Source organism: Anas acuta, chromosome 3, assembly GCF_963932015.1.
Source record: "Anas acuta chromosome 3, bAnaAcu1.1, whole genome shotgun sequence".
In the NCBI taxonomy this organism is placed as follows: domain Eukaryota; kingdom Metazoa; phylum Chordata; class Aves; order Anseriformes; family Anatidae; genus Anas; species Anas acuta.
In genome coordinates, this window is record NC_088981.1 from 94023020 (window position 1) to 94050895 (window position 27876).

The following is a 27876-nucleotide window of genomic DNA, read 5'->3' on the forward strand; positions in this document are numbered from 1 at the left end:
TTTATCTGGATATTTCCATATAGGTTTGTCAGTTTAAGTTTTTAGCCTCCACAGAGTGACAGGTCTATAGATTATTATTGTGATCTTCCAAATTTTGGGTAAACTAGAGAGGAAATAAGTTAGATCTAAGTCTTTTGTAAACCTCATGAGAAGCAGAGGGGTCTTAGAGGCCATCGATCTTCAGAAATTGCCTAATAGCCAGAGAAGTGTAAAATACCTCCTTATTGAGTATCCTTGAGTCCTTGTACAGGACTTGTAATTACTAGTGGTAATTACTTAGGTCTTTAGTAGATAATGCTCTTAAGACACATCAGAGTACTTCAGTTCTGTTACCAGCTTTCAGGACAGTAGCAAGCAAAGAAAATATACGGATGCTTGTTATCATCTCCCCTGTTTCCCAGTGCTGCTGGCCCAATACCTCTTGCACAATGCACAGTGATCCTAAGAATAACTTCACTCTGAACCGCCCCAAAGCACTTAAGTGTTTGACAGTTTTGATGCATTTTGCAAGGACTTAGGTTTGCTTTCAACCCTTGCTCTGGCAAGACTTAAATATACAAAGCAGCTTGCAGCATCATTCTGATAGCCAGGCTGAAGCTGTGCTTAGTGGAAGTAAGAACTGTGGTCCTACACAACCTGTTTGGGTTAAAAACATTGGCCATCGGTGGAATTACAAGTCCATTCCCAATGAAAGAAGTAGGAAAATTCTCACTGAAGGAAGGAGCAAAGGAAGAGGAGGAAAGGCCATGTGGGTTACTGGGACCTGCTGGGTACCTTGGAGCAAATGCTCCTGTGCATTGTGTTGGGAATTGGCATACAGGACGTGGACATGTGCCCGTGGAACAATTGTTCGATCTGAGCTTGCTTTAAGCAACCAGGGGTAGGCCTTAGAAATCTCAGGGCCTGCTGTAGCTGAGCAAACCAAGCTGCCAGAGTAACTGTGAGAAGCTCCCAGGGCAGTGACTCCCACATTGCCCAATTAAGGAATTCAGAAAATACTGTTACCAGCAGCTGGCCTCAAGGACTGGGTCTACGTGACCGCTAATCACAAAGGGGGTTGTTTTCCTGACTGCTAATCACAAGGGGGGTTCTTTTCTTGCAGGTGGGGGTTGTTTTCTTATAGCTGTTTGTCTGAGTGCTCTTGACCAATAATCGTGTGTGAAACACTGTCCGCCCCTGTAAAGTTCACTATAAAAGTTAGGCTATTCGGGCAATAAAATGGAGCAGCATGATCTGACTCAACTGGTGTCTGTCGTGCTTTCGGCCATGATTCGCAACAGCATTGGCCACTGCTTTGAGGTTCAGGAGGGGGTAGGTTCATATTTTGGGGGTGCTAGGTAGGATCTGAGCATCAGCTGCATGTTCCTGCTTGGGCATGGGCACAGAGGAGCCCTCAGAGGACCACTGGGGCTTACACTCACCCTTGGCAATGAGTTGTAGGAAAGCTGAGACAGGAACATGCTGTTTGGCTTTATTTCTCTCATTTCTGATGCACAGCCCCAGCAGGGACATCTGGCACGAATTAAGTCAATCCCCTGTAGCAATACAATTCAAAAAGCTTATCTTTGTGGAAGATGCCAAAGACAGCTGGCAGGCTACTGCTGCTGCAAGGTGGGAAGCTGGAGAGTAGTGTTTAGTGGGTGCCACCAGGCATCTTTTAAATAAGGAGTTGAGCAACCTATTTGTTTATTATTAAAATGGTAACTCAAGAATTGTAAAGTCCAAGGTGTCTGCATATTCATGGCAACATAGAAAACATTTTTGTGTGATTAGTAGCAGTTGAAACAGAATCTCTTAACCTTTGCAAAGTGTTCATAAACACATCCTGAGTGTGACGTGGGTTTTTTGAGGATATCACTTCCCTAAAGAGGGAAGAGGACAACAGCATAGGATACTGATCAGCCACAATATCTCTCCCATGCTAATCAATGTTTTATTGTTTACATCGTGCTTAAGATCCTGCTCCTAGCAAAGGCTCTTCTATATCCTGTTTGCTCTGGGGGAAAATTTCTTCCCTAGGCAACTACTAGGTTGTAGTACTAGCCGAATTTCAACAACACAAAAGGCATTGAATTAGCCTGATGTTACTTTTCCTCTGTCCCTAGATGGAGCCCTGCTCTTTCAGCAAGTGCCCATGGTGGAGGTGTAGGATGAAGATGGTGCGGCCCTGAACCACCCCCAGCAGCACAGCAGGAAAAATACAACCTCTGTGGGAAGGACCTAAATGAGACAAAGCCTGGTACAGTAACTCTAGAATTAAAAGCACCAGGTGCTTGATTTTGAACGATGACTACTTTTGTAGTTAATGGAAAGAAATAGTTATCTCCAGATGGCAAGTTAACTGAACTGTAAGGCATGGTTAACCTCTTCCAGGATATGACTGGAAGCATCTGCAAGCCCCCTAAGAGTACAGAGCAGAAATCAGACATATACACACCTCCAGCAGCCTCTCCAGGTTCTGACCAAGTCATTGCAAAACTTTCTTCAGCTTTGTCTGTTTAAAATTTCTCATGCTGCAACTTCTGTTGCAGTCGTCTCCCATCCTTTCAGTGTGCTTTTCTGAGAAGAGGCTGTTCCTGCCCTCTCTGTAACTAAACGTTAGATAGTTCAACACAGTTATACCCTTGGCACTTTCCAATCTGACATTTTATGTAAAATTTTATTTATGTCATTTTATGGAACTGAAAGAAAAATTAACAAAGTTTGCAGAAGAAAAGTGACAAGAGGGAGGAAATGTGAGGTTTGGTGACCTGAATCAGTACGTACACTGAGAATGAATAAAAAATGCTGTAGCTTCCAATTCTGTTGCTTGCCCTACTATCCATTTCAGAACAATTTCTACACTGCAGCAGAACCCTTCAAACTCACACGTGGAAAGGTCAACCGAGAGTAGATGGAATGGAAATATTACCTTCCTGCTGGCAAGAGGCAAAAGGAGCTTAACCTTATCCTTCAGCCTGATGCTCCCAAGCTTAGCTCACGATCCCAGCTGTGCCAGCCCTACTCAGATACACATTAGTTCATGCACAGATGAACTAATGTGTATCCACCCCCTTTGTCAAGGAAGTAACTACCTTATCGAACTCTGCTATTAGTCAGCAGATTTGCTGCAGGAAGTCTTTACTCTCGGGATGACCTTTTGGTCAATCGTTTCTGATAAAGTTTGTCTAAGAAGGGCTTGCATGGAGACAGCCTTGCAATGAAAGGTGTAGCTCTCACACGTTGCAGGGTATCCCATTGTTTATGTTCTCACATGCCCACACAACATAAAAAGAAAAAAGGTGCAACATTACTGTGTGTATCTTAACCTTAATTAGACAAGCACATTGTTTATTTTTCTAGTGCCATGGTACCTTCTTGCTCATTATAACAGATATAAATATGAAGCTGTACAGGCTTGAGGCTGGAGAAAGTACTTCTGTTGGATCTAGAAATTGTTTTTGTACTAGGAAAGTACGTCACAGGTTGCATAGTGTCCTGGTCCTTGAAGCAAGAGGCACGCCTTTCCAAAACAGCCTATTGAAGACAAATGTATATGTTTAAACCTCAAAGACTGATCTGTCTTTTCTGGTCATTCCTATGAGGAAAACTAGGAATCTCTGCATTCAGCTACAACACTAGGGCAGCCAGTGCTGATTTTATTGCTGAGGGTGTCCACAGGAAACACCTTGTAGATATGAAACACATGGATGGAAATGTCTGGACAGTAATTAAATCATTTATGTAAGCCTATGGAAAGGCTTAACCTACAGAAGGATTCATACATCTTTTTGTATAATGTTGCACAATTTTATTGGTTAAGGTTATGTACTTGGCTGTCATGACCAAATTCTGTTTGGAGGTAAGTTAATAAAAACACTCTCCTAATACACATTCCTGGTAATAAAAAATGCTATCCTAAAGTGGATTCCCGTGTTTGCTATAGAACAGAATAGTTCAGTTGGGAGGCACCTTGAAAGATCACCTAGTCCAACTTTGTACCAGCCTTGGAAGACACATTGAAACATAACCTATTGAAACATAACCACTTCTATAACATGAGTGTATTTACACTGTTTTACTTGCTACAGATTTATCACTTTGTATATAAAGGTTATACACAGCATCGCCCTGGTTCTCAAGTACCCCAAAGCCTTTTTTCAATATTCCTGACCAGGAATGCCGAAATAATACTGAAATGTACGTTTAGGTCATGAATATTTCATCAACTCTGTATTTAATGACTTGTTTTTAAATTCTTAGAAATTATTTTCCTCTTGAATCAAGCTAGTCACAATTTTTATGTCTATCAGTACTGAGAAATGGGTCACTTTCTTGAATTATAGTGTTATCTACATTAAAAAGTGAGCTCTTTAATGGTCAGGCAGAAGGTGAGAGACCACATCCCCATAATCACAAAATGGACAGACAGAAGAGATGGATGTCCATTCTCCTGTTTTGAAACACAAGAGTAAGCCTTCCAGATGATAGTCCGAGCTAAAAGCCTTACTGGATGGAGCGCTTCCAACAATGACCTGTATTTCAACTGTAAATACCTCCTTTTGGTATGTTTGCATGTTTGATAGCAAACAGCAGGGTTTTTACTGTGTTGTCAGAATTTAAGAGACTGGGGACTGAATCAAACCTACCAAGACCCAAAACCTCTTTGCAGTCAATGGAGAGGAGCAGAAGTGGATCCTGAATCACATTCATTAATTCGTTAATGAGACCCATCATTAGCTGTACAAGAAGGTAGGAATTTCCCAGCCCCAGGCAGTAAATAGCCTGAGTGCAAGGTATCTTCCATTCCAAAGGTGAGTGCAATGTGCTCATTCCTACTTCCTTGTGCTCACTCCTTACTTTTCAAATCTTAATTCTGCTTTGGGTACATTCTCTAGGTACACTGTCTGAAGTCAAAGAGAAGGATTTTGCTCATGTTGTCCATTGCCAAAATAATCAGGTTTTTCCTGTTTATATACAACACCTACTTTACAAGGTGGGTAAAGGTATAATACTTTAATGATCTTTTAGCTGAGACTGGAATATGCTGATATATATGAAAATTTCTCCCACTTTCTGTAGATTCCTTGGAATTCTTTGAAGTTCCTTTTTGGAAACCAGCTCACCTGGGCAGAAATCCAACTGATGAAACAATCTTGATGGCAGAAGTGAAAACATCCACATTATCTCCAAATTTTCTTTGCTGCAGGTAATTAAATCAAATAATAAGACAGTCATATTCATTCCAAGCTTTGTGGAAGAGAAGTTAAAATGCTTTGGCAGCTCCTTGCCAGAATGCAGAAGTAATAGAGAGAGGATTGGGGAACACAGTCTATAAAGTAAAGCACAGAGAATATAAAATAATAGTAAGTAAAAGCAGAGCTGAGAAATACATGTGAGAAGTGAATTATGGTCCTATGTGTTTAAAAAGAAACAAACAAAACTATTATATAAATTATTTTTTATCTTTGTGGTCCCAGTAAGAGAGGGAGAGTGGTTTTCATATTCCCTGTCTTATAAGCGGAATAAGACACTCAAATTAAAAGCAGCAAAATACAAGCAGAAAAAAAGGCAACAGTTTCACCCTAGGACTACAGAAATCATTGTTAGAGGATATCATTGAGGTCAGGAACTTGAAAGGATAAAAGTGATATCAAGTATATAGTAATTAGTGCTGTGGAATCTTGGAAGAAATCATGAACTTTCAGGTGTTAAGCAGCTCTCTAGCTCTGAAAGATTAAATTCTGAAAGGCAGACTATCCCAGTACTGATAACTCCTTTACACCTTCCTTTGCTGGAGCACCTCTCCTATGAAGAAAGGCTGAGAGAGCTGGGGATGTTCAGCCTGGACAAAAGAAGGCTCTGGGGAGACCTCATTGCTGCCCTTCAGTACTTAAAGGAGTCTTATAAAAAAGATAGAGGAGGACCCTTTACTTGGGTAAATAATGATAGGACAAGGGGGATGGTCTTAAACTAAAAACTAAAAGATTTAGAATAGACATTAGGAGGAAATTCTTCATTGTCAGGGTAGTGAGGCACTGGAACAGATTGCCCAGAGAGGTTGTGGATGCCCCATCTCTGGAAGTGTTCAAGGCCAGGCTGGATGGGGCTTTGGGCAACCTGATCTAGTGGGTGGCATCCCTGCCCATGGCAGGGGGCTTGGAACTAGGTGGTCTTTCATGTCTCTTCCAACCCGAGCCGTTCTATGAATCTGTGATTCTATGACTTGTACCACCTGACTTGTACCTACTTTTCTCTGAGGTTGTATCATTTGCTTTTAGGAAACTGCCCCCTCCCAGTTTTGAACCACCACTTGATGAGGCTTATTTCACAAGTCTTGGCTTGTCATTAGAACTTTTTCCACCCTTCTTCTTAGAAGTTGAATTGTTTCCAATTTTAGGCTTTTAAAGCAAGTGAAAGCAACATTGCCACAATTAAAAGTTTCCTCCAACCTGACAAGAAGGTCACCACAAGATGAAGAAGCTGTAGCATTAATACACAGAATTTTCAATAGGAAATGAAGCCAAGTTCCATCTGCGGTCATTTTTCAGCCCCTTTTCCTAGTTGAACTTTTATTTTTATTTTTTTATTGTTATTTATATTTTTTTCCTAGATTTGTATGATGTTGAACATGCAACAGGGGCAAAACAATATCATATTGAGCTTACATTTCTCAAACTGTTAAATGTATCTGCAAGACAGGTAAATGCAGAGGTAGAAGTTTACTCATAAATATCATTAAAACACACATATCTTACAATTTTGAAGATGACACAAAACACCAAATAAAGATTACCTTATAAGTCAGACACTTGTAGATTGTATAAATAATGTGTCATTGAATCTTTCTGTGCTGATGGATCTGTGTAGAAGAGTCTAAGGAAATGAGATAATATTTGGCTTTGAAGAGAAACTAAGGTTAAAATATGTATAAAGAATGCTGGGTCTTATGAAAATTCTGATGATCTCCAGGGAAACACTAACTTCAATAAAAACAAAGCTGTTTTATAAGAGAAGAAATTGTGTTTGTTGTCAATGAAATCTGTTTCTCCTTATATGAGTTGTATAAATAAATCTGGTTTTATAAAGACAATGACCAAAGCAAAAAAAAAAAAAAAGTCTCATGGGATAAGGGCTGCTTTTAAATATTTTCAAATAATCATTTTTATCTTTTATTGAAAACATATTCTTGTCCAGCTTGATCAACATCAGATAAAAACAGGACTGAAAGTTCTGACTTACTTCCCAACATCCCGTTCTGAAGACAGATTCTTTAAACCTAAACTGGATTATTACCTGTTCCTAAATAGATAATTGTAACAATGCACATAAACTGGGAGTCTTCCCAGTACATGCCAGAAACCATACAGAGGACACATACACTTACACAAGTTACAAGTTGAAATAAGTCGTTATAATACCTGACTTATTTAAGATAAATATTTCACAATATGGATTAGAGTTACTTTTCAGTTGGCGTTAAAGCCTTGGTATTGCATATCTCATACTTACGTAATAAGCCTTTTGCACATGCTGAGGTACTTAGATCAGTAGTCAATAAGTGCTAAAGAGTCCAAATAGTAACATTCTATAAACTGACATGCCTTAAACTTATTTTAAAGTATTACAAATTGATGGCTAGATATCTCTGTAGATTATGCTCCTTTGGAGCATGTGCATAACTGGTATTTAGGTTGGCCCCTGATGTTGCACAGAGTTGTAAGCCACGTAAGGCATCTTTCCCTGCCCGCTAGCTTGTAGCCTACGCTCATGTTGTCCTCACTGTCCTCATTCCTGGGTGCATCACTAAATGTCACCCTAGGTTCTGTCCAGACCCCCTCAAACAATCAGTCTGTGTTATTTGTCAATGTCCGTGTTGGTCACATTGCTCCAGGAGAGTTCTCTGACCTTGCAGCCCTTGGCATGGTGGAGCTCAAGTCCCTACAACCAATCTCAGTCAGGTGGCTGCACCTGAACTGGTTATTGGAAATGACCTATGAAGCCTACGCTTCCCCACCCATGGTGCTTGAATGCCATGTGGGATAGCACTAGTTGGCACAGGTCAATGCTGTTTTAGGAAATTTTTGCTATACGGAGAGGCACGTGCTAGTGCTGGCTGGAGTCTGTGCGCTGGCCTCGCTTTGTCTGCTAGCATAAATCTCGTCTCTGGCTCTGCATTTAAGCTCTCCTTGCCAGCAGCGCCATGGGCGTAACTCGGGATTAGGATTTCTGTTCTCAGACTTTTCTGTGCCGGTGGCCTGGACAGGTGCCAAACAGCTTGCAGAGATACGCAGGAAGGCAAACATGGGGTTGGCTGACTTTGTACTTGGGAGCTCGGTAAAGCTTCCAGGACAGACCCAGAGCAGTCACTGGAAGGTTACTTTATGAAAAGTTGGCAAGTCTGGGTTTGCGTGACACAGGGATTGTTCTAGGTACTCATATGGACTCTAAGTTTTTATCAAGGCATTGTGCTTCACTCTAAGAACTTGATCAGAAGCAAAGGGAGAATCTGTGAGCCCCCTTGCCTAAATCTCCCATGGCATTTAGCTGTATATGCTGTCTTCACCTCTGGCAGGATGCTGCTGGAAGCAGCTATGGTCCCCCTGGCCAGCTGCAGGGTGGCTTGTGAGGATCACAGGCAAGTTCCTTTAGAGAAGTCTTTGGACTTCTCCAAGCTACATCACAATGAAATGTGTCCACAGAGCATAGTGGGAACTTGACATGTTGGGGTACGGTATGTGTATTATTTAAAATCTGCCTATGCCCAACCCAAGATCATTTAAGTGGTACCTGGGCTCTATGCCAGCTGCTTCAATACTCACAGGTGTGGCTTACCAAATGTTTTATAAAAGAAACTTGTTTTCTTTTCTACTCTAGAGGTTCATAGTACAGCTATTCAGGTTACATATGAAAGCAACCTCATAGGCAACAGATATAGATGTCAAAGGAGCTTTAGAAATTACACTGAAAGGCTGTGCTGAAAGCAAAATAAAAAGAGAACAATGGACCCCCTCTTCCTGGACATTAGGCCCTCTTGCTGCCCTCGTTTGCACTGGAGACTGCAGAAAGGACAAGGAAGACTTGCATGCTTTGGTCACTGTTCCTGAACCAACCCTTGCACTCAGGTACTTGCTGGTACCAGAAACCTCAAAAGCAGGAATAGATTAATCTTGATGTAGTGCTGCCAATGAAGACAGGTATGAACACGTACTTATGACCTATACTCGGGAATTTTCTGGAGGGAGCTAACTGGGTTTGACATGGAAGCAATGCAGAAGCAGACATTTAAGGCTGTGCTTTATTCACTAGATGATGAACCTCAAAGAGAGAATTAGGCATGAGGAAGAGCCATACAGTTGTATTTTGCATACACCATCAGTCTCTGACTGCATAATTTCCAAGAAGCCTGTAGTGAAACTGCATCCTGTGGAAGAGACTGACAGCAACTTCCAGGTAAGGAAACCATCACAAACCATCACAAAACCATAAATGTGAGGAAAAAATAAAATAGCAATTTTGGGGGGATTTCCTCCAGATAGCTAGCTAGAGACTTTTGTCCTGAGATTCCCCATCTTGAGGTGCTGTGTTGGTACAGTTGTGGCTTTAGACTGATAAATAGAGTTTTGATAACAGTGTGGGTTTTATGAACAGATCTTCAAATTATCTGTACTAATATCTAATGCAGATGTAAAGTAATGCTCAATATCCTATGTGAGCCTACACTAAAGGACCTGATAGTTGGTGTCAGAATCCTGTTTCCCATCTGCCAGACCACCTTTTATCTATTCACATCCACTTTTAGTCATTTCATATGACATCTAGATAGCAAAGCTGAGGCAGTCACGTCTCACTGAAACAGCACAAGAAAATCATAGTTTATTTCATCTCTAACTGGGCATTTGCCACGTACACTCAACTTGCAAAATAATGCTATCGCCTTACGACATGGGTTCAGTTCTGACACAAGCTGCTTATCTATTTTTTTATACCAAGTTATCACTAAGCACTGGCAAACTGTATTTTGAAGTAGTTGGGTATTGTTATCCCATACTTCGTGTATATTTTCTGGGCCAGACAACACAGAAAATAAAATACTAGGTTACTATTAAGTAGTGAGATAGGCCTAGAAACTTTACTGGTTACTTTTAAGTAGTTACTGTTACCCTAAGTAAGATCCAGAAAAATCTTTGCTCTCAATGTTTTGAAGTGTTTTGCTCCTGCGTGTAAGGCATTGGGGTAAAGCACCCCAATAAATCCAAGAGAGGAGCCTGAGTAAATGGCCACAAGAAACTCTGCAACTACCCCATGGTATAGGCAAACCAGCAAACTGCAAAAGAAAGAGATTCTCTGCCTTGGACGGCAGTTTTCAGACACGTACCCCTTTAAGCTCTGTGGAGCCAGTTTTACGGCATAGGGAGAATTTTGTCTGCAATTGGGTATGGCTGGAAACTCCCCAGGGGTAGGAGGAGCTCCAGAGATAAACCAGGGAGGGAAGGCGCCTGCGTTCAGCAGAGGCTAAGCTCAGAAGGTAAGTCCTAACAGCGAAACTATTTCCTTTAAGTGCTTAAGGTACTATTTCTAGTGAAGCTCCTTCCAGGTATCTTAGAGCAACTGTTGAGGTAATATAGATTAAGCTGGGAGCTGCAGGGCTGAGAAAGCAGCCCCGAGGTGTAGTTCAGAGCTGAGTAAAGCAGGATATAAACCACAGAGGGAGGGAGTAGGACGTAAATATGTAATTTAGACAAAAGCAGCAAACGTGTACATAGACACATCCATTTGCTTTTGGACCTGAAGTGATTCGTGGGTTTCCACTGAGGTGAGCTTGACTGAACCTACGGTTTCTTGCCAAGCATCAGGCTGACTTTTCAGAAAAACGGAGCTCTGACAAATCCAGAGTGCTACCTCCTCATCTCAAGCAGCATTAGTTCAACTGAACTGAGCCCTCAGGTCAAGACTCAGCTCCAGATCCAGGCACTGAAATGTAGGTGCCTTTGTGAGCTAGATGTGTCAGCTACATGTCAGTACACCTCCTTTTCTAGTCAGTGGAGACACACTCAGTGGATCTAAAGATTCAGAAGACTACCTGAAAAACAAGTATTTTTTTCTATGTCAAAAGTTTAAGACAGTTAATATCCACTTACGGATGATAGTTGTTATTTATTCTTAAAATATTTTAAGCTGATGACAGGTTTTTATTGTCCACTTGTAGTTTTTCTTTTCACATAATCTATATGTTACATAGAATTTCTCGTTCATGTAAAATGATAGAAACGTTACCTAAGGCTTTGCACTCCCTCTGCTTTTGTTACGAAAACATCAGATGATTTTCCAAGCTGATTATGTTTTGTATACTTGGTATTGCAGAAACTTTGGCTTTGATAGTTAAAGGAAAAGTCCTATTTGCTGTAAATTTCTGCACAACACAGGTTGGGGCAATGTGTGCAGAAATGATATGGGTGTGATGTTTTTGATAAGTGTGGTCATGAAGAGGCACTAGGTCAGCAGCCTTGAACTGCAGAGCTAAGTTGCACTGTCATGTAGTAAATGCAATTCACACAACATGTGCAGAAAATGATGCAGCTGCTGCTTTACAGGTAAAGCACTGCAAGCAGCAGCTGTTTGCATCCTGAAACCGGAGGTGATCATGTCTCTTCTGTGTCTGTTTGGGTCATGTCCAAGTCACCCAAACTATCCTTGTTTTTCGTAGAGATAGAACTTAATTCTTAACAGGAATGCTCAAGGGAGAGCTCTCAGTCTGATTGCTCTTTGAAATCAAGTTTTGGCAAAGTATGTTCTAAACACACTTTATTTTAAGAACACTTTAAAAAGAGGTGTAAAAGAGAACTTTGCTAGAGCATACTGAGCCTGACTGGGGACATGGGGACAAGTTATGTGGGGGCAGTGGGACGCGTTATGTGGACGCAATCATGACAGTGCCACAGACCAGGTATTGCAGCTTCAGCTGGTAGCTCTGGGAGGACTGGGATCATTGGTAAGAGCTTCTGTTTGCTGGTTTGTTTGCCTACTTTTTTTATTTTTTTTTAAATCGGGCACTCTACTCTTCGGTTTCTGAGACATTTGGACATGCTTAAGTTACCCATTTTTAGGCTTTTTTTCTCCCAGTCATTAGTGTATGATACTAACATGTTTGTGAAGGGGAATGCTAGTCCCATTTTTGAGAAATTGGGGCAAGAAAATGTGAGCTTCTGTGAGCCTCTCTCAGAGAGTGGCCCAAGTCCCTGGGGCACACAATGCTCTGGTGCCCTGGGGGATACCTGGGAGGCACCTGAAGCCTGCAGCCAGGCTCCAGGTCTGGTTTTGACGGAGACCGTAAGCAATAAGGGAATAGGCTGTGATCGTTCAAGGGGAGCACCACGGAAGTTCGGCCTGTTTCATGGAATAAAGAGAAGATTAATGATTCATTTAATCACTATGATCATAATGATCCTGTACCAAGAAAGAAGTGGATGGCAGGTGAAGCTTCGTAAGGCTCTCTGACATCTGGCAAACAAAGCTAGACAAATTCCAGCCTAGCAATAAAACATCTTGTGCTTCTTTTCAGTGGAGCTATGGCAGTGAGGGTAACTGAATAACTTACCCTGGGGATGTGGCAGGATTTTCAGTGACGTTGTATAACTGTCTTGTAATGAAGCAAGCTTTCCCCAGTAGCTCAGGATCCATAGCACTCGTTTAAGCATGTCTGTGTTTGCATCATTTAAAAAAAAAAAAAAAATCCTTCCTAGCAGCGCTGGGAAAGACTTTACCAGTCTGTTCATCTTTGATTTCCTAGCATAGGCTGTGTCACATCCCTGGTGCATCTTTCATTTTTTATTTTAAATTAGAGGATGGGCAATTCCAGCAGGCATAGTGAAAATAAAAGGCTTTTTTTTTTTTTTCTTTTTCCTCTAAAATAATGGTGCTTATACTAGCTTTATGAGTGTCGTGGTTTAACCCGGCCGGCAGCTAAACACCACGCAGCCGTTCACTCACCCTCCTCCTCCCTCTCTGGGACGGGGGAGAGAAATGGAAAGTGAAGCCTGTGAGCTGAGATAAAGACAGTTTAATAAGACAGGAAAATAATAATAACAATAATAATAAAATAATAGTAATAATACAATGGTGATAATGGTACTACTACTAATAATATGTACAAACAAGTGATGCACAATGCAATTGCTCACCACCCGCTGACCGATGCCCAGCCTAACCCCGAGCAGTCCGGCCCCCTCCCCCGGCTAGCCACCCCTATATATTGTTTAGCATGATGTCAGATGGTATGGAATACCCCTTTGGCTAGTTTGGGTCACCTGCCCTGAGTCTATCCCATCCCAGCTCTTACTGCACCCCCAGCCTGCCTGTTGGCAGGACAGAGCAAAAGGCTGAGATGTCCTTGGCTTGGTATAAGCACTGCTCTGCAACAATTAAAACATCGGGGTGTTATCAGCACTCTTCTCATCCTAAGCCAAAGCACAGCATTCCACCAGATACTAGGAAGAAAATTAATTCTGTTCTAACTGAAACCAGGACAATGAGATATTTGTTTTCAGCTTAATATTTTCCAGGGATCCAGAAGCTCAGCAGCATGTCAGGGAAGCCCAGGCTCACCTACATTAATGGAAGGGGACGAATGGAGCCGATCCGATGGCTGCTGGCAGCAGCCGGCGTGGAGGTTAGTTGGCACTTGGCACCTTGTTCCAGGCTGATGTTTCCAACTGGACACTGCATGGAACAATTTAACATGCACGCAGAGTGTAAGTGACCGCAGGAGGGTGGCAAAAGTTATTTGGTCAGTGGCACTGCATGTTTTGGACCTACTGTGATCAGTAGCTGGTATTTGGGATGCAAACTCCGTAGAGCTTACAGCTTTATAGAGTCTGACAAAGTAATTATAACAGGTAAAATTGGGGAATTTTTTAAAGACCCTTAATTAATCTGAGTTTTCCACTTGTATATTATAAACAAAAAAAAAAAAGGTGTTGTTGGCTTGCATGCTCTGGGGGTGGTGTTGGCTGGTTTACCCTGTGTTTCCCTTGGCACTGGCTGCAACCTGTATTCCTCCTGTAGATGCCTGTGCTCTGTTTCTACATGTGCTTTGATTATTTCTGCACCAGTGCACTCAGGCAGAAGTGGCCAGGCCCTTCCACTTCTCCTGGCTGAGGGAATGGGTGGGGAATCCTCAGGGCATGTGCAGCTGAAGACCCAGCTCATCGTGCCTGGCTTGGTTGGGTTGTGCTGCTCATGGTTATGTGCACTCACAGAAGAAACTTTGAAGTACAGCCATGTAATGTTCTTCTCTCTTCTTTTCCAGTTTGAAGAAAACTTTGTGGAAACAAAAGAACAGTTAGAAAAGTTAATCAAAGGTAAGAATATGATACCTGAGGCTTTGTCTGTCAAAAAACCTGCTCCAATTTAGCTAAATCTGTGGTTTAAAATTGCATCATGTAAGCCAATGCAAAACTCTAGGTGCACACCTAGTGCACTGAAATGCTAGTTTTGTGTAATCTGCTCTTTGCAGTGCTTAAAAACTCCTATAAGCTAGAAGTCCCAGCTTCTATGACTGTGTTTTTAGTAATACACTGAGCACAGACAGCAAATGTTCCTATGTACAACTTGGTTATCTGTTCTGTTAGAATGTAGCGTGGGTCCTGGGCACACAGCATGTACTGAGGCAGCTCCTGGGACCTGGCCAGGCCCATCTCCAAGATGTCCTTTAGCTGTGACCAGCGTATTGTGTAGGCAGAGAGAGCTGAATTGAGTGAGTATGGCTGCTCTGCGCCAGCTGGCCTGCGGTATTGTAGAGTTCACTAGTAAAAATAGTGTGTACGATGCCACCCTGTGTAGGATCTGAACCTTGGGGAGGTGGAAAGTGAGTGAAAGGCTTGCATGGCACCAAAATTCCTAGGGAAGAGTTTTCTTTTGTACTAGATTCTGTGTGAACACACCAGTGAGAGTCCTTACATTGCACACCCTCGTGCAAACAACAGGGAGGAAACATGGATGTCTAAGATGGGGCTTGACATGGCAATAAGGTATCAGGCCAGCTGAGCAGGATGTACTTGAGCCATGAAGCTTCCCCCAGATAAAAAGATACAGGGAGCCAGAAGAAAGACCTGCAGGAAATCTGACGTGGTCAAAGCAGCAAGCCAGAAGGGAGACCAGTTCCCAAACACCAGTACATAGCCCCCGCCACTGCCCTTCAGACTTGGTCAGATGAAACCCAACAGCAAAACCCCCTGCAGCCACCCTGGAAGGAGAAGACCTTGCTGCCTGGGTGGGGAAGGAGTGGGGACTGTGAGGGGCACTACAGAGTGCCCCTGTCCCATGGTTTTCCTGCTGCCCAAAACATTTTACAGAAACCTCCCAGCACGCCAGAGGGGCATCAGGCTGAAGTTGCCCAGACATACTAAGACACCTGGAAAATGACTTGGCTGTGCTCTGGCTGCCTGCTCAGAAAGGGGAAGCTGTGTTTAAAGAAGAGCTGAGAGCAAAGCTAAAATGAACAAAGCAACCCAACAAAAGTGGTGTCAGTAAGATCAGAATTACAGCTGCAGGTCCATCTGGCTGGGAATCTGGTGATGTGGGAGAGCCATGCAGTGTGCAGACAACAGACAGAGGTCTAAATACGGTATCTCAGGTAGTGAAAGCCCAAATCTGAATTTCCTTCTCAGGCATACCTAATCCAGATGGGGTGGTATAATCCTGTGTATAGTATGCAAGCCTATCCATAGCCAGAGAGGAGAATTAAGCGGCAATGAAAAGGACAGGGAAATACTATAAAGAAGATCGAGAGCCTCTACATGTATGTATATTGAGCTTAAGAACCTGAGAACACAAAGGAAAAGGCGGGCTTTGGTACAATGAGCTGGAGAAAGACAAATATTAGTCAACCTGATAAAGGACTGCTGGCATGTTGCCAGCTGTGCAAGGCAGGTCTGAACATGAATAACCCTCCACTGCCTCTCCCTCTCTTTTTTTTTGCCTTTTTCTGCCAATACACCTTTGCCTGGGGCATGCTGTGCTCAGGCACCACCGCACTGTTACAGTGGTCTAGGAGCAACTTTGGCCCATGGCAGCTGATGGTCTGAGCAGTTTCCCAGTACTGTGAAGATTTCAGAGGCTGTTTCCAGCATGCAGTCTGCAGCCAGCGAGCTGCCTTGGAGGCTGAGAGGTCAGGAGCATCCTCCTGGCCAGACCCATACCCACTGCCCTGACAGCAACTAGCTTGGCTCAACCTGCTTGGCCTCAGGTTGCCCAAGTTGCTACCCTGATGTCAAGAAACACTGCTGTTCTGTGACAGATTGGTCTAGATGATTGATTGTTTGTTTGTTTGTTTTCTGGTTGCTCACAGACAGCACAATACCATCAGGAAAATGACTGGCAAACTGCTTTAAGTCCTGCAAAAATATTCTGTGCTGTGCTTATGTGAAGTGGTCGTCATTGCCAGGTTAGGAGAAGCAGTCTGCTGCTGGTCATAAGAGAGAAATCTTCCTTTCTGTAGATAAAACAAAACAAAAAAACAAACAAACTGGGTGTTCACTTTTCTCACATTTGCTACATCACACCTTTTGTCAAAGGACAGAAAGTCAGATTTTATTATCCACTTGATGCATCTTCCTGCTGAAAAGTACTCTTGCCTAGCTGCTGTTTTTCCTATTCCATAGTGCTTGCACTAGATGGGGGCCTTTTTTCCTTGGTCTGTAGAAGTGTGTTCTGGATACAATAACGTATGATCCATTTGTGAATGTTTCTGAGAAACAAACGCAGGCTATTCCTTGCCATAGAGGGAACCTTTAAACTGCAAATAGTATAGAATGAGTGAAGAAAGTTTATCTATTTGTGGTTAGCAAAGCATTTTAGTAGCTCTGTGGAGAAGAAAGTAGGCAAAAGTGCCTATGGAAGTAAATTCTTTTACTATAAAGAAATGTGTAATGAATAGATTAAGATCAAGCAATTAAAATCAATGATTAACTTCCAGCAGTACAAAGTGACAGCTGCCTACTCGAATTTGAAGTTTTGATCTGATTTTAACAAGGCAGGGTTGTTCTTTGGATGCCCTGACCGTGTAAGTGGAGCAGGGAGTATCTCCAAAGACAGGGAATTAGTCCAGCAGAAAACTGGTCAGGAAAGACTGGCTTTGCTGTGCTGAACCTTTATGGCAGCTGAGCTATCGCTGGAGGACCAGCCAAACTCCTTCCAGCACCAGGAGAAAAGGGGAGTACCAGGGCAGGGGCAGGAGGGATGGAGGTCTTTATGTCCTGCCAGGAAACTTATCTGTATTCAAAATAATTGAACTCTTTATTTATTTTTATTTTTTTTTTTTAAGTTCAGATTTAACACAGCTCTTTATTCTCTTCTGATCCCTTGGGCTGCAACTGCTGGCTGAGTCTTTTCCTGCCAGCAGGGCCAGGGTCCAGCAGTGCAGAGGAGCAGGCGCTGCCAGTTCCCATCAGCCAGCGAGGCTCTGGCAGAGCTGCAAAGCGAGGGGCCCAGCTGTACTGCCATGACCCAGCTACACAGCTCTGATGCCTATTAGCAGCGCTTGATCTTTCCCACAATGTTTAATTACTGCGTGGTTTTTTAGAGTAAGGGCAAGGCATTAATGATTTACACTGCAGAGGAAATGCATTCTTCTGTAAAGCTGGAAGTCCAGGAGGAACTAACAAGGTTTCCTTCACCTTTCTGCCCTAGGTGGAGACCTGCTGTTCCAGCAAGTGCCCATGGTGGAGATTGATGGGATGAAGATGGTGCAGACCAGAGCCATCCTCTGCTACATAGCGGGGAAATACAACCTCTATGGGAAGGACCTGAAGGAGAGAGCCCTGTACTGTAACAATTCCTTTCACTTAATGAGCAATTTGTTATTTGATAGCTGCATTACATACAACAGATGTAATCCTGTAAATCCAGTAGAAAGGCGTGAGAAAAGCCAACACAACAAAGAACAGGGTCTCTAGCCTTTGTTAAGTTTTAACCAAAGCTTCTGAAATCCTGTTGAACAGAAATAGGGTTTTAGTCCTTTTAGTTTGTATTTGTACTGGCTGTGAAAATTGGCACTATGGTGGTGATACACAATTCCTGTAAGTTGCCTTAGTTAATTGGAAAGCAGATGAAATAACTCCTATGCTCTTGTCTTCCTCCGATAGGATCGACATGTATGTGGAAGGAATAACAGATCTGATGCAAATGATTATGATGTTTCCTTTCGCTCCAGCTGAGGCAAAGCCAAAAAATCTTGCCTCAATTGAAGAGAAGGCAACAAAGAGATACTTCCCAGTCTTTGAAAAGGTTAGTGATGGTGAGGATGTGTGTATAAATCTTGTACTTGCAATTATCAAAAAGTTCCCCAAAAATAAGAACACACTTGTAATGCAGGTTAGATCTGATCCCTTGGCTTTCCTGGCTCTCACAAAGAAGGGAAAATGCTACAGTGAATTTTCTGTTTATCTTGTGTCATCAGGGCTGTAGTATTTGAACAGTTACAAAGCAAAGAAAGCAAAATGTTTGCAGCTTACACAGCAAATATTTTCACTGAAGTAAAAGCAAGCATGTATGATTTTTTTTCCTTGAGATAAAAGTTCTGTTCTTACATCTTTTCATAGCACATCTCTCTGTTGTACTTAATATTATTTGGAGCACTTTCATTAGAAGAATGAAAAAATCCCTTGGAAATAAATCAGAGAGACAAAAACACCATGATATTAGGACTCCTTTAGTAAAAAAAAAAAAAAACAGTCCTAGATTTCTGCACATCCCACTTTCAGAGACAACAAACCAAACCCATATGACTCAGGCATCTGGCAACATTTTTCACTTCTGTAGCATTCATCTAGCTTTGATGGAAAACAATAATAAAGGCTGAACATCTTAGAAGGTCTTATGACTATAATAACTTGCTCCCAAAGGCAAAGATTCTCTTTGGTTAGCTATTGTAATTTTGCATTTTTAAGTTTGCTTCCTGGACGTTGGACATAACTGAAATGAAATATCTAAATGGCCATTTTATAAGTTTTCTGAGTTACTCTTTAATTCCTCCATTATCCCTATTTTTAATGCTATGACTCTTAATAGCCTACTTGAGTCTGTGGTTTTGTCCATTTTTCCCACACCTTTTGTCATTTGTCATTACCAAGTGACCCAAGTTTGTAATTTGTATACTACAAGATTTTTCTCCAGCAATGATGCAGTGACTTAGGCTCACAGGTTTCCAGCTAAAAACTGAAATTTCAGTTACAGTTGCTGTTCAGCTCTACAGCTGTGCCATGAGACTTAGCTGCCAGGCATCGTATCTCCAGTTCTCGTCTGCAACTCATCTTCTCTTGTATTCTACAGATTTTGAAACAACACGGCCAAGACTTTCTTGTGGGGAACCGACTCAGCTGGGCAGATGTTCAGCTATTGGAAGCCATTTTAGCAGTGGAGGAGAAAGTACCTGCTGTGCTTTCTGGGTTTCCTCAGCTGCAGGTAATCTTGTCACTGAACATGCCTGAATTCAGGAACCGTGCAGTACAAAGACCTCAAAACTTTAATTTTGGGACAATCCTGAAGTGATCATCTCTCCATTCTATGTAAATCAATTCTGTGGGCTCTCCAACAGGCTATCCCTGGCTATGTTTGTTTAATATGGAACACAGCAGATTTAGCTGACTCATTGCAAGACACTGTGCCCCTGCCTAACCGTGTTAAGGGTTACCTCTTAAGGCTGCGATATAGATCGACATGTTAGAGTACAGTGCAGCGTGTCATTTTTCTGTACTAGCTGGAATTGCAAACTTGGGATCCTATTAACCTCACCACTTCTGACTTCTACACTATGACTAGGAACTCAAGCCCTGGCATTACCCAGCATTTTCTTTCAAAAATCAACTCGATATCATCAAGAATTAATTCTCTGCTTTGTGCCATATACAAAGTATGAAACCAAGCAGAAGTAAGACACTTTTGCTGTGAGATTTGACCAGAAATGAGAAGCTGCCAGATATGCAGCATGCTGTAGAACTCAGTGAATGGGCAAACCTGTGGGAATCATAAAGAGTTGAGATAGAGTGGAGCCAAATAGTCTGAGATTGGAAAAATCAAATACTGTTCAGTAGTTCACCCTTGTGCCTGTAATCTTGGTAAATAAAGCAGTGCAGGCAATCAGGCAATGCAAATATGGGTTGATGATTCTGATGTTGAGGTCATTCTTCTTTGTGCTTGGAAACTGTTAACCTGAAGGATGCACTCAAAGACTTGGGCTTTAATCCCCTTAACAAAAGAAAGAGTGCAGCATCAGACTACAGCAGCTAGGTTTTCTGCTTGGAACTGATAAGGAAAAGGTGTCAGGACAGGGAGGAGGGGAATGGAAAGAAGGTGAATTTGATTTTATTTTTTTCCCCAAATCTCAACCCTAATAGTTTAAGTCTGAATTTTGTGTGACAGAATGAAGTGCTTCAGCCACAAAGTGGGCAGCAACATGTGCCGTACTACAACCTGTATGTAGTTTTTTGGGCTTCAGGAATTGTGGCCTCTATCTCCCATCTTTTGGGAAAATATCTTAGCCACCAGGCATGGTCACAGTCCTGCTGAAGCCATGGCTTAGTTGTAAGGGATTCCTTCACCACCAGTAGAGAAAAGTTGCTAAAATTGATATTCACTTACAAAGTAAGTTTTACTTTCTTGCTTCTTGCATTCCCCTTTATCTTTCCTGTGCTTGCAAAGAAGAGGAAATTATGTTCATACATCTGCCAGCAAGAAATGGCTATTACTCTGAAGCCCCTCTCCCTTAGCTCCACTGTTCGAGTTGGTTCTTGTGTATGTAAGATTTCTCAGCTAACGATGGGATCTCCAGCTACCCAAAATCTCCTTCAGACAGTCTTCTCAGACTGTCTGTACAGTAAGAGGTCTCAGGAAGCTTGCCTTAACACAGGCCTCTCTGGTCACCTCAGATGCCCCAGTCTGCCTTAATCACTGTTGTAGCCTCCAGACACTACCCCATCAGGGAACAGGTCTCCCCAAAGGCCTGTGTCACAGCTCCATGTATAGTTTTGTCTACATTAAGGTGCAACACGTAGTACAAGAAGCCTCTACAAATGAGATGAGCCAAGGATGCCTCCAGCTATTTCACCTTCACCCATGTGATCCCAGAAGGGCTGGGACAGTGTGACAACAGTGGCCATGCTAGATGTAAACAGAGCTCAGATACCTCTGTAATGTGGTAAATGTGGAAATCATGTTGTTATCATATCTAGCAATGAAAAGAAAAAGGACATGAACTTGGTTAGTACATGGACCTTTAAAACTAATCCCTGATGCCCCAGGTTTTTGCCTTCGGTTTCTTTCAGGCAGCAGAGTTTCTTAGATATTGTCTGCTCCAACACTGCTTTTGCTGGTAAAAGCAGGCTTTTTGCAGGTCCTTCTCCTGTTAGACAAAAGGAGACTGCTTAGATCTGCACTCTAAATGACTGTTAGGATCTCTTCTATCAGCAGGGGGAAGTAGTTGTCCTGTGTCCTGTGCAAGGAGCACTCTTTGCTGCTGGATTAGTTGGGATTTATCTCTCTTGCTTTTGTTTTTTAGGCCTTTAAAACAAAAATGAGCAACGTGCCTACAATTAAGAAGTTCCTGCAGCCTGGCAGCGCAAGGAAGCCCCCACCAGATGAGAATTATGTGGCACTTGTGATGTCGATTTTTAATCTAAGCTGAATGCCTTGTTGCTTTTCCTGGTATTTTGGGCCTCGCTGAAGGTAACAACAACAAAACCGAAACCCTTAAAGGAAATAGAAAGCTCAGTAAAATAGTATTGTACTTACTACCAATGGTAAAAATAAATAAATAAAACCTGACATTCTTATTACTCTGACAGTGTGACAGCAGATTTGTCTTTATTGGTATCTAATGTTTGGCAAAACATGAAAACAAAGGACTGTGGAAGCAAAGACCATTTGCCAGGGTAGGGAAGTCTATTCCTTTGGAAAAAAAGGCTGATATGGTGTTAGTTTGATGGACTGTAACTTGTTAAATAAAATATTTTCAGTACGAAAATAGGCTTCAGAATAAGAACTATTAAAAAGAAGAAAGAGCTGAAGATTTGCTGAATCACTTATCCTTTAAAAAACAGACTAGCTTCAACAGCAATTTGGGTGACTCCTTATGTTGAATTATTTTTACAGCATTGTGTAAATGAGACTTATAGATTAATACTAGTTTCATCTACTATTAACAAAGCCAAATCTCTGTGGTATGCTCCTTAAGTACTTCCTGTGCCCTGTCACCATCCCACTTACTGTCACAAACAAAGTCAAAATTTCTTCTCCTCTTCCAGAAGCTGTGCTGCACCTGCCTGTTCTGGTGCAGTTCAGATTGACCCTCCCTTGCTTTGAGTGTCCCTTCTTGGCTCTCAGAAATTGCAAACTGCTCTTTTCATGTCATGCTTGAACAATTTTAGCCCCTAACCCTAAAATCTATCCCTGCATTCAACTGCCGCCAAGTCTTGTAAGCACCTCAGAGATAAGTGCAGGCATATATGAGCAAGTATTCAAGGCCTGGAAGAAGTGAGGGAAGTGGGGTCAGGGAGCAGGCAGGTTTCAGGGCTAGGACAACTCAGGTGCATTAAAAATGCAATAACATTGCCTAAATTTTGCTTATTATTAATCTCCCCTCTCACAGGTAATTTCACTAATCATTTAGTGAGTTGTGCTCATTATCTCTATCCTCAGAAACTGTTTAAGGTTTCTTGGAATGTGACTTTGGTCCAATGTGAGCAATGAAGAATGTCATAGAATCATAGAATCATAGAATATCCTGAGTTGGAAGGGACCCTTAAGGATCATCAAGTCCAACTCTTGACACCGCACAGGTCTACCCAAGTTCAGACCATGACCATGTCCCACCCAAGAGATTCCCTGGTCTGCTATTAGGGTTCTCAGGCTGAAGAAATGCATGGCTTTCACCCTGGATGGCTTTTCCAAATCCTGAGCTATAGGGCCTGACAGTGGTAACGTTGACACCTGGCTCCAAAAATACTGGTAGTCCTACCTCGTGGTGACTACCTAACCCTATGGGGGCTGGATTTTACAGGGAAGGTACCTGAAATTGTTAGTAGTTAGTAATGCCAGGGGTGCACCTGTGTGGCTGAGGTGCTGTGGTGCACATTGCCACTTCACGCCACCAGGCATACAATCATAGAGTCATCTAGGTTGGAAAAGACCTTCAAGATCATGAAGTCCAACATCAATGTGACCTACCAAGTCCCATCACTAACCAATGACTTTTATTGTCCCTACAATAAAGCTACTGCACTTGGGCCTGTGCCCAGAGACCTACTCCCCAGTGAACTCCAACCTAAAACAAAAGCACTTGGACTTACAAACATTCACAACTGAAAAAAACACTGCTGTGAGGTGGGGCCTGATGTGGCAGAACAGCACCTCCACTGAGGGTATCTCCAGTGGATGTGCCCAGCCTGCAGCCCTGTGGCAGCTCGTGCCGGTCTCCGATGCAATGGCCTTGGCCAACTTTTAGCCCCAGCAAACTTATCAGCCCCACAGAACTAATATAACAACTCTCAGAAATGAGTCTTAAAATGGAAAATTAAAAATTGAAAACGAAAATTATAGAATAAAATATTCAGTAGCAAAACCTGATGTTTAATACCACCACAACAAAAGTGTAAAAAGAAAGAAAATTACAAAATATTTGGAAAATGATATGACAGAAAACAAGAATAGACTTTGTTTGCAGATGGTTTATGTTCCCTCCATGCTCCCCCAGCTAGCAGAAACTACGTGCTCCCTTCAGAGTGGTGCCGCTGTGTGTAGCTGTGGTCTCTTCCTCAGCAGAGACAGGCAACTCAACATTTTTGTCTCCTGCAAGCATTGTAGTATCCTGCAAGCATCAGCGGTAACAGAATCAGAGCTAAAATCAGTTGTTGAATTAAGCATGCACTTCTCTGTGCTGCTGGAGTAATAAAAATCTGTTTCCACTCACCTGCTGCTCCCCATCAGCTCCTCTTCGCGTTAGCAGTAGAACAGAAGGACCATCGCTTCTGTGAGGGTGCAGCAAGATGAAGTGGGGTTTTTAACAGAATATGCTCTGCATTTTGTCAGAGGCAACTTATCTTTTACTGATATGTCTAGTACAATTCTATAGCCTGGGGCTATGACCTGCAAACACCAAAACTCTTGTGTTTTTTTTTTCAGTACTTCTTCATCTGAGGCCAAGGCTGTGCCTAATTAAAGTTATATCTCAGTCAGTGCTAGCAAATTGTGCACTCAAGTGCACCTGTAGGCATAAAGAGAAGTCAAGTAGAATATGCCCTTATGTGAGTTATTCACGTGTGTGTGTAAGGTGGGGCCATCCTGTAAAATTTTATGACTATTGTAAGAAGGATTTAAAATCAAGCAAGAGAGTGAATTTCCTGAAAATAATTGTGCAGGAAAAACTTAATACACCTTATTTGCAGCTTAATTCTGTAAGAGATGTGCACCTGTAAATAAAATCACATATTCCACAGAGGTGAGCTGGCTGGTACAGGACATGAGTTGGTTTAAAGTAGTGTGGGGCAGAGGGCATAAGCAGTTCAAGGAGCCGTAAGGACATTATGGGCTCCACAGAGCAGGGGGCTGGGGACACTGTCAGGAGCAGGCGGACAAATGCAGAGTTGCTGTACCTGGTGCAGAAGTCTTTTTCTCCATGCCCACTTTGGGTTTCAAAACAGAACTGGTATTTCCCATCAGTTCTCTACTGTTATACTCCTGACTTCTGAGGGAAGAGCTAGCAGCTAGGTAGGTGACATCTCTCCCTCTGGGATAGTGGGGACCTGTAGGGCACACAGTGACATGGTTCACCTTCGGCCATGAGAGATCTGGGAGCAGAGCTCTGATGTTTTGTATTGTGTTACTGCTTGGAGGAATAGTTGTAAAGGAAATTAATCTCCTCACCCTTGATTTCAGCATCATTACCAGCACTGTTCTGAGAAAGCCTTGAGTTTCTATAAATATTAGGATCCCTTCTGTGATGTCTGGAGGAAAGCTGAGAAGATACGAGAAAAGATGATGCTAAGGAGAGGGTTTTCAGGTACTAAATATTCTGGAAATACAAAAATTGCCTGGCTATTAATGACATGCTACTTTCTCTTTTAAAATTCTCTTTTCATGGGGGGAGAACCACATCCCCTGAGGAGAAAGGTGCAGAGGTTGGAAGTGTGAAGGGGAAAATAAGAAAAAATTCTAGATGAGGAGGACAGCTTGGAAATTGCCAAGAAGACACAATCTAAAGGCTGCAAACCAAGCAGGAGAGAGAAAGGGAGCAAGCTAGAGAGAACTTGAAGAAAATCTCAAAGCAGCAGAAGTGCTTCCCAGGAGCTTAGCATGCTGTTAACGTGCAGAGAGAGCTATAAAAGTAACAGTGAGCAGGTAATACCCCGGGGATATCTTGCAGATAATGGCAATGCTATCTTTTGTAAACAACATGTCCCTAGGTTTATAAGATAGCCTGGTTCAGTGTGCGTAACTCAGCGTGGAGAAATGTTTTATGGGACACGATGAAGTGCGCCAAACACATGTGGCACTGGTCTGGAAAAACAACAATCAAGTGTTTTAAATCATATGAAACTCCAGAGCTGCCCTTTATATTCACAGCAAGGCAGGGCTGGGCATATCTCTGCAGGTCTTATTAGTCCCGGCTGAGGCTCCCTTCTCTACAAGCCCTCTTTCCCCTGTTAATTCAGTAAGACACAACAGTTTGTTTGTGCATCTATCTCCCTTACATTTTACATATTGGCTCGTAATTTTAAACATAGCTCCAACTCAAACTAATGTAATTCTGACATGTTTTATGTAGAGAAGAAAATCCACAAAGCTTGATAACAAAATATTTCTATGCTTTGTCAGGAAATTTTTAGGTTGGATATTAGGAAAAACTTCTTTACTGAAAGGGTTGTTAGGCGTTGGAATGGGCTGCCCAGGGAAGTGGCTGAGTCACCATCCCTGGAGGTTGTTAAAAGATGTTTAGATGTAGAGCTCAGCGACATGGTTTAGTGGAGGACTGGTTAGTGTTAGGTCAGAGGTTGGACTAGGTGACCTTAGATGTCTCTTCCAACATAGACGAGTCTGTGATTCTGTGATTCTGTGAAATCAGTATCATGTCTGAAAAAAAAAATAAATTAAAAAAAATATATATTATATATATTTATTTATGCCTCATTATTTTAAAAGAAGACACCAAATGGGAGCTGCTGATGGCCAGCAGCAGCAGCAGCTGTGGTGAATGTTGACTCTTAAATCATCGGGGTATATCTGAGGTTTCCCCTAGCCTTAACTCCTGGGTCATCAATCTGAACCCAGAAGATCAGATGCCTTCAGGCATGCAAGATAGAAATCCATCTACCTTTTGAGTGCATACTGCTGGCTTTGGCTTGGATATCAGCTGTGGCTCAAGTGCTTGGTGAGGGACACCTCCTACCTAGATGCAGAAAAATTTAAAGGAGGCTAGACAGATGGACTAGATGTAAGTGTGTACAAGGCTAGGTGAGATGAGTTTTACCCCAGGTGTCTACACTGTGATTAACTTTGATGCTCAAATTCATGTTTTCTTACCTTGCATTCTTTTAATGCAGTGGGTTTAAAGCCATGTAGGAGTAGTCACTAGACCTGCTGGGATATTTCCTACAGTTCTGGGCTTTGTCAAAGCCAGGTTTGCAAAAGTATGGGCAGCACTCTACCTAAGACTGAGTTGGCATGTGTGCAGACTTCACCAGCCACACCTCAGTGCACAGGTCTGTGCAGAGAAACCTTCAATCTCCTGTATTATCCCAGGTTCTGGGTGATAAGTCATATTTGTCCAACAATGCTGGAGACACACCACTTAGCATGTAAAAAAAAATAAATGCTAAAAGCAAATGTCAGCACTTCCAGAAGCCTAGAAGGGAAAGTGGTAATTTCTCAAGCAAAATATTCTTATGCAGAGTTCTGTTTCATTACAAAACAGGAACAAATTACGAGCAAAATGTGGGTGACTTGTGGTAGGCTTCCACTGCTGTCATCTGGGGCCCTCTGAGGCATGGTCAGAGCTGCAGGACACCCTGCAGGGCCAGCATCTGGCCTCACCAGAGCAGGTTTTCTTTGTTTGACTACAGTTATAACCCTCTCTGTGTAACACAAGAAGAATATCCGGGCTCGCAGTCAGACTCAGGGTGATTCAGCAGATTTTCACATAGCACGACAGCTTGCATGTGATACCTATAGTAGTATTAGCCAGATAGATTAGACAGCAGGACAGGGCAAAGGAGTTCATGCTGTGTTGACTCTTTGGAGTCAACAGAGTTCTCAAAAAGAAACAGCAGGTTACTCTTCTGACGCCAACCTCTGTTTGCTGCCTCATCAGTCACCAGCTATGTCCTTTTTTCACTAGATCAAATCCAGAGAAATATCTTTGACAGAAACAGAAAAAAGAACACTTCTATGTCCAGGCATGAAATTCATCAGAAAAAAAATGTCCTGAAGAAATATCCCCCATCACTAAAGGAAGGGAAGGAAAGTTATGAAGGATTTAAGCAGAATTACCCAATACAACATGCATAAAGATGTACAAAATCATAAAGAATTTAAATAAAATTTTGATTGCTATCACAGCATCTTTTTAAATCTTGGAAGCTTATTGGCAGCTCTGATTATTTTTAGCTAGCAGACTGTCAAACAATGAAATTAGGAAGCACACAATTTCTGTCACCATAATTCTCCCAAACAATCATGACCTCTCGTGAGTCTTACATTAGTGCACCATCAGCGTGAGTCAGGAATTTATTTCCTTTAGATGAGAAGTGATTAGACTTAGTTGTTTTAATTAGCTTGAGAAATAGGAATTTCCCAACAGCAGAGAAGTGTCTGTAATTCTCTTGGTAGGAGGGGCTAAAACCTTTATAA

At 42.2% G+C, this 27876-nt stretch overlaps 1 protein-coding gene and 1 long non-coding RNA gene across 3 annotated transcripts; both read left to right on the top strand.

The window, feature by feature from the left end:
- The first annotated feature begins 386 nt into the window (after nucleotides 1-386).
- On the top strand, nucleotides 387-7100 carry LOC137854667 (uncharacterized). The gene is made up of 3 exons (XR_011095327.1): nucleotides 387-4975; nucleotides 5062-5188; nucleotides 6380-7100. It is a non-coding gene; the product is annotated as an uncharacterized lncRNA (long non-coding RNA).
- A 3259-nt stretch (nucleotides 7101-10359) lies between these two features.
- On the top strand, nucleotides 10360-21815 carry LOC137854668 (glutathione S-transferase-like). Of its 2 annotated transcripts, none has more exons than XM_068678407.1 (7): nucleotides 10360-10507; nucleotides 13527-13648; nucleotides 14288-14339; nucleotides 17668-17800; nucleotides 18123-18264; nucleotides 19309-19440; nucleotides 21533-21815. In XM_068678407.1, exons 2-7 carry the CDS (start codon nucleotides 13562-13564, stop codon nucleotides 21656-21658), a joined length of 672 nt encoding a protein of 223 aa, XP_068534508.1. In that variant the 5' UTR covers nucleotides 10360-10507; nucleotides 13527-13561; the 3' UTR covers nucleotides 21659-21815. The 2 variants fall into 2 exon arrangements, with proteins under 2 accessions (XP_068534508.1, XP_068534509.1); XM_068678408.1 differs by having other exon boundaries at nucleotides 10471-10507; nucleotides 13542-13648.
- Nucleotides 21816-27876: the final 6061 nt, after the last annotated feature.